The sequence below is a fragment of the Tinamus guttatus genome, unplaced genomic scaffold (assembly GCF_059628265.1).
Source record: "Tinamus guttatus ecotype Peru unplaced genomic scaffold, ASM5962826v1 Tinamus_guttatus_pri_ptg000125l, whole genome shotgun sequence".
NCBI classification, from domain to species: Eukaryota; Metazoa; Chordata; class Aves; order Tinamiformes; family Tinamidae; genus Tinamus; species Tinamus guttatus.
Genome location: NW_028288659.1, coordinates 3740457 through 3757906, shown reverse-complemented (window position 1 = coordinate 3757906; position 17450 = coordinate 3740457). Strand labels below are relative to the sequence as shown.

The 17450-nt window shown below is 43.3% G+C and overlaps 1 protein-coding gene across 1 annotated transcript; it reads left to right on the top strand.

Annotated features, from left to right (window-relative positions):
- Positions 1-941: 941 nt before the first annotated feature.
- On the top strand, positions 942-11204 carry LOC104581159 (aldo-keto reductase family 1 member B1). Its single transcript, XM_088521576.1, has 10 exons — positions 942-1057; positions 1379-1546; positions 2073-2189; positions 3486-3563; positions 3937-4059; positions 7317-7423; positions 7530-7611; positions 8149-8232; positions 8930-9012; positions 10895-11204. The coding sequence occupies exons 1-10, from the start codon at positions 992-994 to the stop codon at positions 10935-10937; spliced, it is 951 nt and encodes a 316-aa protein (XP_088377702.1). The 5' UTR covers positions 942-991; the 3' UTR covers positions 10938-11204.
- Positions 11205-17450: the final 6246 nt, after the last annotated feature.

The following is a 17450-nucleotide window of genomic DNA, read 5'->3' as shown; positions in this document are numbered from 1 at the left end:
GAAGAAAGTGAAATACAAAACTGGCATCTGATAGAAAGACACATAAAAAGATGGAAGGAAGGGAAGGAGGAAGGAAGGAAGGAAGGGGCAGAGAGAAAGAGAGGCAGAGAGAGAGAGAGAGATCAGGGAAGTCATCAGGGAAAGCTCAACCCAAACAGTAAAAGCTAAGCGCTGGGTTATGTAAGTGTCTCATGATCCTGCTGCAACACATCACATCCTGTCAAGAAGATCTGATGGCGTTGACACAAAACAGGGGAAACATTAGAGAGGAAAACCAATTATCACGCTGCCCTTGGTTAAATGGAGCAAAAAAAAAAAAAAGCACATGAAGCTGCAGAGAAGCTGGGCACTTGCTCCTGGAGAGGCACCTGCAGAAAACACTGCGCCCGGAGGAGTCCTCCGGGCACAAGTCAGCAGTGAGGTCTCCCCTTGCCTGCTGAACTAAGCAGGTAAATCTGTTTTTTTCCACTGCGCTTCATCCGCACAGCATGTTCTTGCCCACAAATAAACTCTCAGAGTCTGTTTCCAGTGGGGGCTTACAGGCCACCTCCCGTTTATTTGCACAGCAGTGTTTTTATTTCCCAGTACCCTCTGTGTCCCTCAAGAGGTCCTCACTCACAGAGACGTCTCTTAAAAACCATCTGCTCCTGGCTTGAGAGGTTCAAAACACATTAAAAAAAATCCCCCCGGCATTTAAAATAAGATTTTTTTTAATACATAAAACCGCTAGCTTTGAAACTACTGCAGCAGAACAGTCCTCCCATTTCCACCCCCGCCCCCCCCCCAAAAAAAAAAAGAAAAAAAAAAAAAGAAAAAGGAAAAACGAGAAGTTGCCTTGGCTCCACCTCAGAAAAGGGAGCAGAAACCCCCCCGCTTCCCGCCAAGGTTTCTCCGCCGGGTCTCGCGCCCTCCCGCAGCCGGGGCGGAGCGACTAACGCAGCCGTAACGTTATTAAAGGCGCGGGGCGGGAGGCCGCAGTGGCGGTGACGCGATGGCGACTTTCGTGCAGCTCAGCCGCGGGGCCAAGATGCCCATCCTGGGCCTGGGCACCTGGAAGGTAGCGACGGCCGCTGTTAGGCCGGGCCTTTCTTTCCTGCACCCGTTTAGTCCCCGTGCGAGCTGCGGCCTCCTGGGCCCGCTGCGGGGCCGCGCCGAGCCGGAGCGGCCCGAGCCGAGCGGGGCGGCGCGGCGGGAGCCCGGGGTGTGCGCGGCTTAGGCCGGCGCTGGCCCCACGCTCTGCTTCTATGTTTGTGTGTGTGTTTAGCTGGGTTGGGTGGGGGAGCTTCGTGGTTTATTCTTTTTTTTTGTCGTTGTTTTTAGGAAAAAAAAAAAAGGTATCTATCAGAAAATCTTTTATTTATTTATTTATTACTTTTAGTCCCCTCCAGGGAAGGTAGCAGCTGCAGTGATAGCCGCCATCGATGCTGGGTACCGCCACTTTGACTGTGCCTACGTGTACCAGAATGAGAATGAGGTTGGGGAAGGAATCCAGCAGAAAATCAAGGAAGGCGTCGTGAAGCGGGAGGACCTCTTCATCGTCAGTAAGGTGGGGATGGCATGCCGGTCAGACCTGCCTTGGTGCGGTAGCCCCCTGGCACTTTGCAGTTCTGTTATGTGGAAGGATGGAGCAATTCAATGTGTTTGGGACACTCCTGAGATAACCTATTCCTCACTCTGTCCAAGTAGGCAGGTTATGCACCGTGCACCTCATGTGGGTAACCCCATTTGAGTCTTTCCTCTTGTATGTAGTATCTGAACTCTTAACTAATGGAACCAAATTACTCTCTTTATCTGCCATCATCCTATTCAATTGTATATTGTCACTGCTTACATTACTCGGTATGGTGGGCCAGTTCTGCTCACAGAACAGCCCCACCTGAAGGGCAATTGGAAGACCTAATTCCATGTTGGCCGCTGAAGAAGACAGAAAGCTTTTCTCCTGCTCAGGAGAGCACTAGAGAGCTTTACAGAATCACAGAATTATTAAGGAAGAGACCTTTGTAGATCATCTAATCCAAACCCCACTTTAACTTACCAGGAGGTCACAGTGTGGCTTTGTTCTTTGTCTCCAGCTTTGGTGCACGTTCCATGACAAAGCTCTGGTGAAGGGAGCGTGTCAGAAGACTCTTGCTGCCCTGAAACTGGATTACCTGGATCTCTACCTCATCCACTGGCCTTTGGGATTTAAGGTACAGTAACAGTATTGCTTCTTCATACCCTTGTCACTTATCACTGGCAGTTTTGAAGAACTTTACAACTCAGTCATTGCTCCAACCAGGAAAGATCATGCATCTGTTTGTATATCAACAGGGTTCTAGAGCTGCTTATTCAGCTTTACTCTTTCCAAGCAAGGCAGTATTTTGATCCATGCCTCTGAGTTTGCTGCTTATACAGTGTTTTCTGCCCTTGTGAGCCTGGGAGGGGCAGACCTAGAAGTAGGATCCCGTCTCCTAGCTGCAGTCATGAGCTGTATTGATGCCTCTTAGACTGCTTATGTGCTGTCTTCTAGAAACCCAAAGTATGCTCCTCTGACATGACTCTATTGTCTCTTTGTGGGAAGTAGGTCTGTACTTCGCTGTCTGACAGAAAGTCTTCGAGTGTTACAGAATTGCAGAGCAAGAGCAAATGTTTCTATTTTCTATTTCTGTCTTTAATCACAGAGTCATTAATACAGTACACACTGACGTAACTTTTCCTGTAGGAACTTTACTGTTCTACAGACTTTGGAATTTAAAGGGTGAAGCTTCTTAATGATGAACTCTTTCACAGACTGTGTGCAGGAGTTCATCAAAAATTGCCATTGACAAAAAATTCCATTCTCCTTTTTGCTTACAAGTTCCTCACCGCTTTGCATAGTTTGCATGTTATTTTCATATGGACATAACTATCAAGTGAAAGCACATTGTAGTGTAGTAGCATGGTATGAGGAGAAAACGCTGTTTTGAACAAACGTGAGATACCTGGTGAACTCATAACAAGGGCACTGCTCCAACTTTCCTGGAGCCACCAACTTAAACAGTAAGTCTCCCCATAGAATATCTGTCACTGTACACAGTGGACTCTTCAGCAGCTGTGGTCCAGTAGAAATCCACCATATGTTTCCAGGTCCTAAGTATGTCCTTATATCTTGTAATAAAAAACAAAAATATGCTGTCTTTGTGAGGGCATAATCAAGCAATAAAGAAAGCAAACTTGTATTTGGTTGCACCTCTCGGCTGTAATTCTGCAGATAAACACTCTGCTTGTATATATTTTGGTCAGCCAACACATTGTTGGCTCTGGTGGAAGTAACCGTCGTTATTACATTGATTGCTGGCAAAAGTGCAATAGCTCCACATGAAAGAGGAAAGGAATGACTAAAGAATGTAGATAAGAATGAGTATTTATATTTTCTGCACCAGAAGTTTGTTGTCTTAGTCCTCAGCTGTCATGACATTAAGCTAGCTTCCAAACATTGCTTGAACGGTTTTCTCTTGTGCTAACAGGCAGGAGAAGAGCTGTTTCCCACAGATGACAACGGCATGTCTATACCCAGCAACACTGATATTTTGCATACGTGGGAGGTAAGCTCAGCCACTGTGGGAGAATGATGTTTTCTGTCCTTCAGTCTTCTCCATGAATACTGACCAATATCCAGAGTTGCAGAATTGTTGTCTGACATGCAGAGTTATTGGAAAGATTTGCTGGTACAGGAGTGGCTTATTAGGGATTGGTATTTTCCACTTCTAACTAAGTATTTGCAGTCTCAAAGAATGAGACTTTGGTCTTGGGTGGGATAGAAAACATGGCACAAATATGCCAGTGCTTCTTTTCCCCTCAAGGAATCAAGTCATTTTGATCCTTCTCAAGAAGGAAGTAAGCCAAGTCAGGAAAAATATGTTCTTCAGGCCCTGTCTTATACTTCTGGTGATGACTGTGCTGCCTCTTCTCTATTAGGGCATGGAAGAGCTGGTGGATGCTGGTCTGGTCAAAGACATTGGAATCTCCAACTTCAACCATGAGCAGATTGAGAGAATCTTGAATAAGCCAGGACTGAAATACAAACCTGCAAATAACCAGGTAGGCTACTAAGTGACTGCAGGTGATTATTCTTCAAGGATTGTCATTCAAGGATTGCCACGAACTGATCATCATATAAAATTTGAGAAAAAGGGAGAATGAAGTAGATGCAGTGTATACTCTTAATATAATCCTGTCACGATCTCTGGATGCATAGGGCAGTGTTATTTCTGATGGTTGCTGCACTACTGCTAGAAAACTTGACAAGGAACAGCTACAGGACTTGTTTTTTTTTGGAGATGAGCTTTATAAAATTGACTTTCAGTAGAGTAAAACCCAACAGGTATACAGGGATTTATTAGAAAGACAGATGACTTTTTTGCTCTGATAACTTGCAACTCTCCCAGACTGCAGAGATTATGGTTCTTGTTGCTAACTCACGAGTGAGGAAATGAACAGGAAGACTTTGTGGACTGTTTAACTTAATGAGGTTTGGGAGGGAAGATGGAAATGGTGTTGCAGGAGAGTCCGTGGATGAGAAATGTATGGGTATAGGGACAGCATTTGAATCAAACCTTAAGATTATAGAAAAACTGGGCTACAGAGAACCATAGGAGACCATCTAATCTAACCTGTAGCTCAGAAGGGTTGTTTTAGATCAGACAGACTGTACAGGTCTGTTCAGGTCCAATCAGGTCTTTAAAGTCTTCAAGGATGGAAACTGCACAGCATCACTGGGTAATCTGCTGTCCTGTTTAACAGCTGTCATAAGAACACTTTGCTACTTTTATATCCTCCGAACTCCTCTTGTTTCTTTTTATGCCTGTTTTCTCTTTTCCGTTCACCGTGTACTATTGAAGAGTCTAGCTCACTGTCTTGTAGGTGTGGACAGGCTGCTGTTGGGACCACTGAAACTTTCCCTTATCCAGGCTCTGCAGGCCCAGGTCTCTCAGCCTCTCCTGATACAGCTCTAGACCCCAACCATCCTCATAGCGCTCTGCTGAACTTGCACTGGTTCCTCAGTCTTCTCTTGAGGTCCCAAAGCTGTACACAGTGTTATAGAGGTGCTCAGGCAAGGCCTGAATAGAGGGGGATGATCCCTTCCCGTGGCACATTCCTAGGCTCCCACCCACCCAGCCCCAACAGAACCTGGTGGTTGTCTGCTGCCAGTGCTGCTGCTGGCTAGCGTTCAACTCGCTGCCCTCCCTGCCATGACCTTTTCATCAGAGCTGTTCCCCCCAGCAGTCAGGCTCCAGCCTGTGTAGTTGCAAGGGGCCTTCCCTCCCAGGAACATGACTCTGCTTTTGTCCCTGCTCAGTTTCCTGAGGTTCCCTTATCCCTGCAGCTGGTGTACCTCCCTCTAAAATGACAGCCTTGCCCTTGAGTGTGACTGATATTGAGTATTGACTGGTGCCTTAAGTTGTGTGTCATCTGCAAACTTGACAAGAGTACACAAGACAGGGTGTGTCCTAGGATAGATATTAACGCTTTTTTGAAAGCTAATGGGAGTCGTCTTTGGAAGTCTGTTCAACATACCTGAATTTTGCATTTGGCAAAATGCTTCATAACTCTTTTCATTATCAGGCTTTTGGATATATGATAGGAGTCTTTCTTATATTTCAACATCTGCCACACCTCATTACCAAGGAACTTTGTAAATGTTAATTACCTGCCCCTTCATAGGGGATACTAACCTTTATCATATCTTCTGTGCCTACAACTCTTCTGAAGTCTGATTATAGTAAAAGAGTTAAATTCAGAGCATTTGGTTTCAGTCTGTGCTTCAAAAATACAGTTCTTCTGAAGAAAACTTGCATGCCTTAAATCTTGTCTTTTAAAAGAAGATAGTTCTTACCACAAAACTTTTTCTACTCTTACTTGGCTTGTGTGTAGTCTAGGTTGCATTTCATGTGACACTCACACTCTTAAATTATACATGCAGTCAGTATCCATATCAGTTTAATTCAGAGAAATGAAGCTGGCAAGATAGCAAGCACATTGTGGTGAGACTACTTTAGTTCAGAATGGAGTTTAACAGCAGTTTAAATGTACTCCATAGGCTCTTCACTTTGGTCCAAACATAAGACTTGATAATTTAGCTCGGAAACTCTTTGGCTAGAGTTACAGTGGAGAAAAAAAGATGAATTTGGATTTTACCCTTTGTTTCAGATAGGTACAATTTTTGATATGTTGAATACTTGAGAGAAAAAACTGTTCAATTAAATGCTCTGTTACTGTAGGAATGGTTGAGTTTCTGGAGCTGCTGAGGCCAAGTAAGTATGTTATTATTTGTCCCAAAAACTGAGTTACACATTCTGTGTCTAATATTCCAGCATATCCTGGAAAGGAAACAGCCACACAGAGTTCTAGCAAGAAGCTAGAACCAAAAAAAAAAAAAAAAAAAACAGGCTGTAAACTGATCCCATGTTTTAGTGTCTCTTGCTCCACCTGCCAACAGCATAAAGTTTCCAGGGGCTTCCCCTTAGAACATTGTGGCAGCTACTTTGAAGGCTTGAGTGACTGTACAGTTAAAGGTTCTTGACTTTACCCCTTTTTGCAAGAAAAGAGGTGTTCCTCATTGTGGATTTACCATGAAAATTCCTTTATCTAAAGTGTTAATAGCTCTCATTCTTTTGCTGCCTCCTGAAACATGAATACTGTCCGCAGTATATTGTATACTGGTGGATTAACTGTCTAGAATATGGATCCACTGATAAGCAGTCTCTGTTCAATTAAGTAAGTATTCTTACAGAATCCGATTGTGAGTATAGGTATGTGTCCTTAAGAAGAGTTTCTATAATGGGCAGTAATCTGAAGATCTAAAATTCATACTAACCAGTAGTCTTTCTCATATTTACAGATTGGAAGTATCCAACTTGCTCATATGAAGCAGATAAAAGGGGATGTAACAATGCTGCTGTTAAAGTTGTGCTGCTTGTAAAAAATATTATAGTGTGTTTTTAACATGGAAGAAAAGAGAACCTTGTACCTGTATTGCTCTGCTATTTTATTGTTACGATTCCACACAGTTGCCCTGGATATGCACATCTGTTGTGCTGTCCCACTTGGGTAGTTCTGTAGATGATGGTTTCATGTGTTGGTGACAATGCAAATTGGGTATTGTAAGGAGTGGTGTTTCAGTCCTTGGACCACTTTACTTGCAAGGTACCCTATACTGCAGGGGAAATACAGAAGAAAGACTGCATAATATCATGCAGAAACAAAAGTTGGGACAAAAATCAGCTTGGGATTGGCTTAAAGGATCCCTGGATTTACAGCAGCTCTCACTCTCAGTGTCTGTGCTCTCTTGTTGGCAGATCGAATGTCATCCATACCTTACCCAGGAGAAGCTGATCAAGTACTGCCAGTCCAAAGGGATTGTTGTGACAGCATACAGTCCTCTTGGCTCCCCAGACAGGCCATGGTAAGACTGTTCTGCAAGTGCTTTGAGCATAACTGTACTGTTACCAGTGCAGCCAGATGTGGTCATCTGTAGAAGTTCCTTACCACTGGCCTTCTGTTCTCCACAGGGCTAAGCCAGAGGATCCTTCCCTTCTGGATGAACCCAAGATTAAAGAGATCGCGGCCAAGCACAACAAAACCCCAGCACAAGTAAGCAGAGATGGAGCAGTGGATAGGATACTGGTTCCTGGAACATAGCTGTGTGGAAGCTCAGGCTGTGGGTACAGACTGCATCTTCATTCTCTGAGCGCTGTGGCCCTCCTCGTTGGTGTGCAGTAGCAATGCTGGCGTGTTCTTTGTGACCTGCAGTGTGTCCTTGTAGGGACTCTGACACTCAAAAAGCAGCAGATTCTCAATCCATTTTCATGTGTTGTTTTCCTATCCCAAGTGCTGTTGCAGAGAATGAAACCCTTGCAGAGACTGCTTCAAGTCTCAGTATGAAGGGAAGGAGTTAATTGTCCCAAAAAGTGGATGGGAAAGGAGAAAGGAAGTCTTCCTGTGGGCTGCACTTCTCTGATTGCCCTTCAGAAAGCACTACCTATGCTTTGGTTACATGAATGATTTGATATGTAGAAATGGGTTATATCTGCTGAATCATGCACATTAGTGCATCTGCTTTTGTGACACACTCTGCCTATTACAGACCAAGAGTCATCTTGTCTCTGATGTATTGATATTCTCTTGCAGGTTCTCATTCGCTTCCACATCCAGAGAAATGTGGTTGTGATTCCCAAGTCTGTCACACCCCAGCGTATTGTGGAGAACTCCAAGGTGAGTGATTACAGGCAAGCTGAGTGTTGCCCTTAAGGATGGCAGTCCTTCCCCCTGCCAGAAGAAGTAGTGATCCTTTCTTATCCTTCCCAAGTCCTCCTCACACAAGAGGACTAGGCTTTTTCTCTCTGTGTGTTTACATCTGGTCCACTGGGGACTGAACTAGCTGCTGCATTTCACAGAGCAGAAGTGAACAGAGCCCTTGGAAATGGTGCACTGATAACCTGAACAGTCACCTCCTTTGGTGCTTTCTCTTCTGGTGTTTGTGCATGAACTAGCAGGCAGGACTCACTTGAAGTGCAAGTGCAATAATACACTTTAAAAAGTCATACAAAGCAACGTTAAGAAAATAGTCCTGGTGTGCATGCACAAAGTTGTTCCTCTGTGAATTCAGCCATCCCTGACTGACTTTGGAATAGGACAGATGCAACCTCTACAGATGTAAGCATGCTGCAACGCTAACTGTTCACTTGGTTTCTTGCAACAAGCAGGCAGGTTTTGTGAAGGGTGGGGCTGTATTTCCCTCCCACGGCCAGTGAAGTCTTGGAAATGTCTGTGGGCTTCTACCTTTCCCTCTTGCATGAAGCCATCCCTTCTTCTAACCAGCAGTCCTCCAGTGTGGACTTGCTCTTGAACCTTGTGAATCTCAGTCTTAGGTTTGCTCCAAGAGATGACTTCTAGCTGTTTCTCCTGTTAGGTGTTTGATTTTGAATTGACTAAAGAGGAGATGACAACTATTCTCAGCTTCAACAGAAATTGGAGAGCCTGTGCAATGAGCACGTGAGTGTCCTTTTTTTTTTTTTTTTTCCTTCCCTACCCTCCCCTGCAAGCTCTTAAGTTATACCTTACCAGGTATAACGAGGAGGACAAAAGGTGCTCAAGAGTAGTCAGCATGGATTCACCAAGGGGAAATCTTGCTTGACTAACCTGATAGCCTTCTATGATGGAATGACCAGCTGGATAAATGAGGGGAGAGTGGTGGATGTTGTCGATCTCGACTTCACCAAGGCTTCTGACACCGTCCTTCACAACATCCTCCTGGGCAAGCTCCGGAAGTGTGGGATAGATGAGTGCACGGTGAGGTGGATTAGGAATTGGCTGGATGGCAGGGCCCAGAGAGTGGTGATCAGCGGTGCAGAGTCTAGTTGGAGGCCTGTTGCTAGCAGTGTCCCCCAGGCATCAGTCCTTGGTCCAGCCCTGTTCAATTTATTCATCAATGACCTGGATGAAGGCACAGAGTGCTCCCTCAGCAAGTTTGCTGATGACACGAAACTGGGAGGAGTAGCTGATACCCCAGGGGGCTGCGCTGCCATCCAGAGGGACCTGGACAGACTGGATAACTGGGCAGTGAAAAACCTCATGCAGTTCAACAAGGCCAAGTGCAAGGTTCTGCACCTGGGGAGGAATAACCCCACACACCAGTACAGGCTGGGGACTGACCCTCTGGAGCAGCTCTGCAGAGAAAGACCTGGGTGTCATGGTGGACGACAAGTTGACCATGAGGCAGCAGTGTGCCCTCGTGGCCAAGAAGGCCAATGGGATCCTGGGGTGCATTAAGAAGAGCGTCCCCAGCAGGTCGAGGGAGGTGATCCTGCCCCTCTACTCAGACCTGGTGAGGCCACATCTGGAGTACTGTGTCCAGTTCTGGGCTCCACAGTACAAGAGGGATGTGGAGCTGCTGGAGAGAGTCCAGCGCAGGGCCACAAGGATGATCAGGGGCCTGGAACATCTGCCCTATGAGGAGAGGCTGAGGGAGCTGGGCCTGTTCAGCCTGGAGAAGAGAAGGCTGAGAGGGGACCTGATCAGTGTCTATAAGTACCTCAAGGGAGGCAGTGAGGAGGATGGTGCTGGCCTCTTTTCACTGGTGGCCACCGACAGAACTAGAGGAAATGGCCGGAAACTGAATCATCAAAAGTTCCACAGGAACTTAAGGAAAAATTTCTTAACAGTGAGGGTGACAGAGCACTGGAACAGGCTGCCCAGAGAGGTTGTGGAGTCTCCTTCTCTGGAGATCTTCAAAACCCGCTTGGATGCCACCCTGTGCCACGTGCTCTAGGTGACCCTGCGTGTGCAGGGGGGGTTGGACTAGATGACCTCCAGAGGTCTCTTCCAACCTTAAGCATTCTATGATTCTATGACCATGTGTGGAGATTTTTTGTTCTTTTGTATAGAAAGCTAGGTTTGAGTGAAATACTATCCATACTAGAGAAATGAGAAGGAGACAGGCTCAATTTTGTGGATATTTTTGCTTATAGAATTTATTGAGACTTTCTTCCATGCCATGTAGTATGTTATTAAAAGCTGTCAGTGTGTTCTTCATAGTGATACAAAGTGGGTGAACACCTTAAGTATACAAGAAATGGCAATGACTTGGAAGCCTAAAGCCAGATAAAAAGCCTTTGTTAGAACACAAAGAGGCCTTTCACCTGGTAAACAATGTAAACTTGACTTATCTAAAAAGCACCGAGGTCCCATTAGCTTTGAACTGAGACAACTCAAGAATTTTTCAGTGCAACACAGCTCAAGGAAAACAGAAATCTGCAGTAAATTTTCACTGCTTTTATACAACTGAGTTTCTGCTTTGGTTGCTCTTCAGTGTCTACAGCTGTATGTAATATTTACCATAGCTGTGAGTTAAAACTTTCCCTTTGCTTCCTTTCAGGTGCAAAAGTCACAAGGAGTATCCTTTCAATGCGGAGTACTGAAGACAGTGGTTTTCTGCCTTTCTCCACACTCCTGATGTCGGATGCCTCTGCTGTTACCTAGAAGTTGTTGATCTATGTAGCTTTCTGACTGCATCAGTCCCTCTTTTTGCCTACAATGATGCAGTGTGTGTATTCAGTTACTTTGTTTTCCTTTTTTTCTTTGGAAGAAAGAAATGGCAAAATGCCTCTGAAGAGCACGCTGTGTGGACTGTAATAGATTGTCTTTGCCAAACTGCCTGGCTGGAATTGGTAAGCAGAAAACATTGTGGAAGTCTGTTAGAACCCATCACTCTTGATTTAAAATAATGGGAATTGGAGTTAGGGATTACTGTTGTGTGGAAGGATAGAACATAATGGGATATGACCGATTTTGTATAATTAACTCAAAGTTGTTTTTTTTTTTTTTTTTCCTTCATGACTGCTTTTGGGTTCGGTTTTCTTCTTTGTAATACTCCATGCTTTCCCTTTTTCTCTAATGGGAAGTACTAGTTTCTAAGTATAGCAGTTGCTATGTGGGTAGCTCTTTCAAAAGTATATAGGTTCTGGTTTCCTAGCAATCTAAAAGCTGGTTTTGCTTATAATAAAATGAAGTTTCATTACCACGTGTGATGAGATGGTTATTTCAGCAATGCTCCAATAGCAGCTGTACTGGAGCAGCTGCTTTTTGCCCAGCTGTCCCTAGCCATTACACAAAATTAAGGCTAATGACTGCCTGCCAAAAGCTCATCTGTTGGTATTAACTTATTGCATATAATGCTGTCAAGATGCTTTTGTGCTATTGCATTTGCAGAATGAACAAGAAGAGTATAATGTAGCTCTGCCCATTGAGACTGCTTGAGCCTTTTTTAAATACAGCTGTTCTGAGATTTCTAACAGCTAATATAATAAAGTTTGGATCAATCTTTATTTTACTTCAGTGATAGTGTATTTTGGCTAGAAGCAAACTCATGCCATTAAAGACAATAAGCTTATATAGAATCCTATAGGATTATTTAGGCAGTAGAAAACATGCAGTTTTAAGGCAGGTAGTGCATATGTTGCAGGAAGGACTTCTGTATCTATGCAATCAAGCCATTTACAAATAATAAAAATAACATAGGAGTTTCTTGGAAACTTCTTTTTATGAAGTAGCAAATTAAAAACTTCTATTACTGTGTTCAAGTAGGCTTCTCTCCAAGGACTGGATTAATTCAGAGACTAGCTTCTGAAGGTGGTTGTGTCCTCTGGTAGAAAGAAGGTTCTTTCTAAGCAGATGAAGGGAGACACTTAAGATGGGATTTTAATTGCCTAATTGCATAGCATTCCTTAAAGGGAACTCAGATAGCTTAAAATACATAATAATGAAATGTTTGTTCACTCTGGGAAACTACTTGCTAGGTAAGTGGTCTTGTTTCCTAGTATGGTGATGCTGTAAAGATGGCTGGGTGGCACAGTAGTTAAAAATATGTCCTGGTGAACATTAACAAAATATTCAACCAGTTTAATGATGTTCAAGTGCTTCTTTTAAATCTTCCCCTGTAGCTGAGACTAGACTAAATGCAACAGAGTTTTGGTCAGAACAATTTATAATGGGCTGAATAGCCTAAACTTAAATTACAGTGAGGGGGAGAGAGGAATCAGTTTCTGATCTGAGCAATATTCTTCTCTGTAATGCTGCCCTTCTTCATATAAATGGATTATAGTCACTTTAAGTTCTCTGCCTAAAGTTAAATACAAAAAGTTTCAGCTCTGCAAGTGTTTTTGTAAATCTATAATGCAATAAATGGAAGCCCAGAGGCATCAGAAACAGAAGAGCTCAAGTTCTGACAGAAAAGTGTTTTGGACAACACTGACTTGCTTGAAAATTGCCTTTTTACGTGACCAGTGTGTTATAGCAAGAAGTTACATTGGGCAGCAAAAATTCCCATCAAGTAGTACATAGAGTTCTGTTAATTTCCTCTGTTTTCTTTTCACTGTAACTTCATGAAAACTTCTGTGCTGGAAACTTTCCATTCTCCAAGTAGGAATTTTACTGGAGAGGACTTGCAGACAGACTGCTCAGCTGCAGAAGGAAGAGTGGCTAGTGCTGTGGGTGGAATGGTATTGTAACAGGCTTGCTCTGTATTTCACTCGATGACTTAGAAGGAAAGAATTTGGAAAGGGTCATGCTGGGACACCACACAGCGCTTACACCAGCAGAGGGTTTGAATGGCTACTGAAATGCAGGAACGGAGGAAAACCAGGGCTCATTAAGGGAAGAAGCAGCCAACGAAAGGGACAAGGATGCTTAAACCTGAGCAGAAAGTGGGGCCTTAAGGAGGATGAGGAGTGGGGAGGAAGGGAGTGATAGAAAAATGTGGTTATCTGTGTCAATTTTGGCTGCTTGAAGGCCAGATGTATTTACTTTCTGTAAAAATTCTGAGTGTAGGGGAAGAACCAGTGTGTAGCTTGCAGCCAGCACCTCATTTAATCTAGGCAGATCTAGGAATTGTTATAGTAAAATAAACTAAGCTATTCTACAGCTGTATTGGTGCCACTATACCAATGTAGAAATTTCCTTTAATCTCCTAAAAGATAATGTGGAAAGATCAAAGAATTAGATATCCGGAGTCCAGCATTCCTGTGAATAGAGCTCTTCCTGCTATAACTGTTCACAGCATTTGTTTTTAATAATGTCACTTGACAGAACTCTGGGTTTCTGATCAAAGAAACTTTTAAGGACAAATATAATCTTGCAGCATTTCCAATGAGAAGTGGTTGGGCTTGGGGTTTGTTTTTTTCCATTAAGATCTTGTAGTTCAACTCCTCTTGGTTTTTTGTTTTTTTTGGTTTTTTTTTTTTACTAAATTTCCTTAGGAATGCTGCAGCAATTACACAGCTGATGTGATACTGCAGCACTCTATAGGATGGGGACTCCAGCCCATAGAAGAGATGTAGAGCTGGAGAGGGAAGTAATGTTTCCAGGAGTTAAAGATTCAGAATCAGCTCAATTTTTCTTCTTTATTGTTCCTTTATTCCTTAATTATTCCTTATTCCTTTTTTATTCCTTAAAATTAAAAAGGGGGGGGGGAGGTCCAGTTAACCTGATATCAAGTAAAAAGAACAATTTTTTGAGAATGGGTCTATTTCCATAGTAATGAAAAACAAAGCAAGCAGTAAACTAGTTTAGCAGAGGAGCAGGAAGAGAAAAATTGTGCTAGTATTTCATTGGAGAAGGTGGGACCCTTTTGAGGGGTAAGGGGGGGATAAGGCAGAGGGAGGATTTGGGTGGAAGAAGAGGAAGGCAAGAGGGAACAGGAATTAGCAGCCTGCCCCTCGCAGAGAAAAATGGACGCAAGACATGACAAGTGGTCCTATAGGCACCGTCTGCATTTCAGATTGCAGTGGGGCTGTCTGGTTGGTTGGTTTGGTTTGGTTTTTGAGGGGGGAATGGCTTGAACTGTCATTCTGGAACAATAATCCACAGACATGACAAGATGGAATTACTTTCTTTGGATGATGCTCTGTAACTTAATCTTCACTTTTTCTCTCTGGGGAAGGGAAGGCAGAATCTATTTCCTTGCAGGGCTTGTGTCATTGACAAAAGGGCATATTGCAATATTTGTGAAGAGTTGGGAAATCTGGGGCACAGAACTTATTTAAAATGGGGAAAAGAAAATCCTGTGTTCGGGTTTTTACTCTTTATGTCAAAGATACAACAGGAAATGCAGTCTTTTGCTTAAATGTGCAGAGAGCAGTTATCTCAGGACAAGTTATTTTAATTGTTTAATGCTCTTCTAGTTTGTTATTTATAAACTCTACCAGTAATTATCACTCCCTTCTGTTCCTTCCTTGGTAACTTTGAAAAAGAAAAGGGGGTGGAGGAGACACAGCCCTGCTGGAAGCTGGCAGGGCCTTGCTCTATAAAATTGTGAAGTAACTTTTTACCCTCTTTCATAAGCCATGTTGTTTTTGCATTTTGGATCATTAACTGAGTGCATGGCATGGGACCATTAGTTACAAATGTTTGCATCTTTCTTTAAACTCTTAAGCAAATAAAGGAAAAAACACCCTTGAATACAGCCGAGCTGCTCTGAATTGGTTGACTTTGTTTCTTTAATTGCACACCACGTAAAATAGCTTGATCTGTTAAAATAAACCTGGTCAGAATCCAGTTTATATGAACTGAGTTGCACTAAATACCACCTCCTGCAGCATCCTGTCTCCAACAGTGTCCAAAACACATTGCCTAAGAAGATGAGCAATTTGAGCATTACAGTGGTATTATCTCTACCTTCTGAATTTATAACATGCCAAGGGAAGGATTTTCGTAACTTAACCATCCATTTGGTGAAGAATTGGTGTCTCTTCACTTGCTTTGAGTCTGGCTTCTAGATTCATTGGATGTCCCTGATGTGTCACGTTGAAGCTGTACCTAATTTTTAGGCTTCTGCCGTAGCTCCCTGGGATGGTACCTTGGCATGAAAAGCTTACCAGATTGCTTCTTGTAAAAATCATTTGCATGTCATTGGTCATCCCAGTCAGGTTTTTGTAAGCTTTTTTTTTTTTCCCCTCACGTGTGTGGTCCTCTGTGTTTGTTTCTTTTTCTAGTCCATCCTTCCCTGTGTCTTTAGAAAAGGTGCAGGATTTTGAATGCAAAATTCTTATAATAAATGAGTCTTTCTTTCTTTCTTGTTCTGTTTGCTTTTGAGTAGTACTGAATTCAGTGGTTTCTGTTTATAATCCCGAACATTCCCACATGAATAGTAATGATAAGCGAAGAGTTCTTAATTTTACCCATTGCTCATTATTGAGGTTAGCCTGTTTTCTGTCTAAAATACAGGCACAATACCTTTTTTTTTTTATTTATTTCCACCTAGACCCATTAGATCTTAATGCGGGTCTGATTGTAGCAGAATGGATGCTCTGCACAATAAAAGCAAAGTCATGGGACAGTGTGCTGTGATCCAAAGGGAAAGGGGAAATGCTAAAGTAAGGGCATTTCCATTCACCACATTAATCCAGTGATAAGCGTATTGCTGACTACGAAAGACAGGAGTGCAGGTTTGGTTCTGTAGTTTATGGAAGTTGAAAGTGAGTTGGCAATAATCTAAACCCCTGGCTGTGGTTCCACCTGCGAGTGGTGGCTTGTCCTGCTGAGGAAGCCCTGTGGTGCAGGCTATAGCCCCTGGGGACAGAAGCTGCTAGTTATTTGATGAGAAACTTGCTCGATTCCCTAGAGATGCCCATGGTGCTTTGAACATGAGGATGCTGCCTTGTAGGACGGGAGAATAAACATTCTTTTCCTGAAACATTTTCTTGTAGCTTAGCATGTGTTTGCTTGGCTAGTGGAGGAGGGAAAAAAAAAAAAAAAAAGTCTTGTCATTTTCTGGTGAAGTGATAGCCCTGTAGCTTCCTGCCCACCCGCTCTTGTGATAGATGCTCACAGAGCCTGAGAATTAATAACTGACAACCTGTGAAGAGTGGGGGACAGACGGAATCCCCCCGCAGGAGGCTACCTGGATCGCAGGATGCAGCTAGGATAGACATCAGTGTGGAAAGGGGAGTACGTGAGCCTGCTAACATGGGGTGCCTGAAGATGGAGACTGGAGAGCGCTCAGCACTTACGGGTATACAGAAGTACCTCTGTGCTGCAGCTTCCTGGGTTGACGGAACAAGCAAAGCCCTGTTCAGAAGATGTCTGTAACTTGTCCTCTCTCCTGCTAAAATGATTTGACCAATAAATACTCCTTGTACTTTTGTCAACTGAATTTACGGCAGCTTTAAAAGAAGACCAAGTCTGTCTCTCGAGGTAAAGCGAATTCTGAATTCATAAAACAAAAACACAGACGAGATTCTGGAACCAGCAAAAACAAGGCAGGGAAGAAGATCAGGCCTCGCAGTTTCATCTGTGCAGCTAGAAGATGCAGTTAAAACAATTCCCACGCTGCATCCAGGAATATCCCAAGATGGGTGGGAGGGGAGTTGATCTGATGACGCTCAAAGCGAGTTTCTCAAGCAGCTTCTAGCAGCAGTTTTACTGCAATGTAGCAATGGTCTGCTATAAAGCCTGTGCTGATGAATTCTTTCCAGAACTTACCCTTTAAAATAGGAATTGTTGTTTTACCTCTCGTTTCCCCACCTCTGACCAAGTTGTTCCTGTACTGGGAAATTAGCGTACAATCACCTTGTTCACATTGTGTGTAAGTTATCTGGCAGTTCTGCTGTAAAATAAAACTTGCTGCTCTCTTATTTCACTGTAACTAACCACTAATCACCTCTTACCTTCACTCAAGTCTTTACAACTGAAAAAAAAATGTTATTTGTAAAACAAATGCATGATTTCTGGCTTCCAGATTATTTTGAGTCTTTTTTTTTCCCTCTTACATAGCTGATGTGATCATCTAGTCTGACTTCCTGCATAACACAATCTATAAACATCCTGTAAATAACTCCTTCAAGCTGTGATTAAACTGGACTGTGTCTAGAAAATTCCTCTGAAGCAGAGTGTATTTCAAGATAAGTTCTTTATTTGGCTGTAGCTTGTATTGCCCC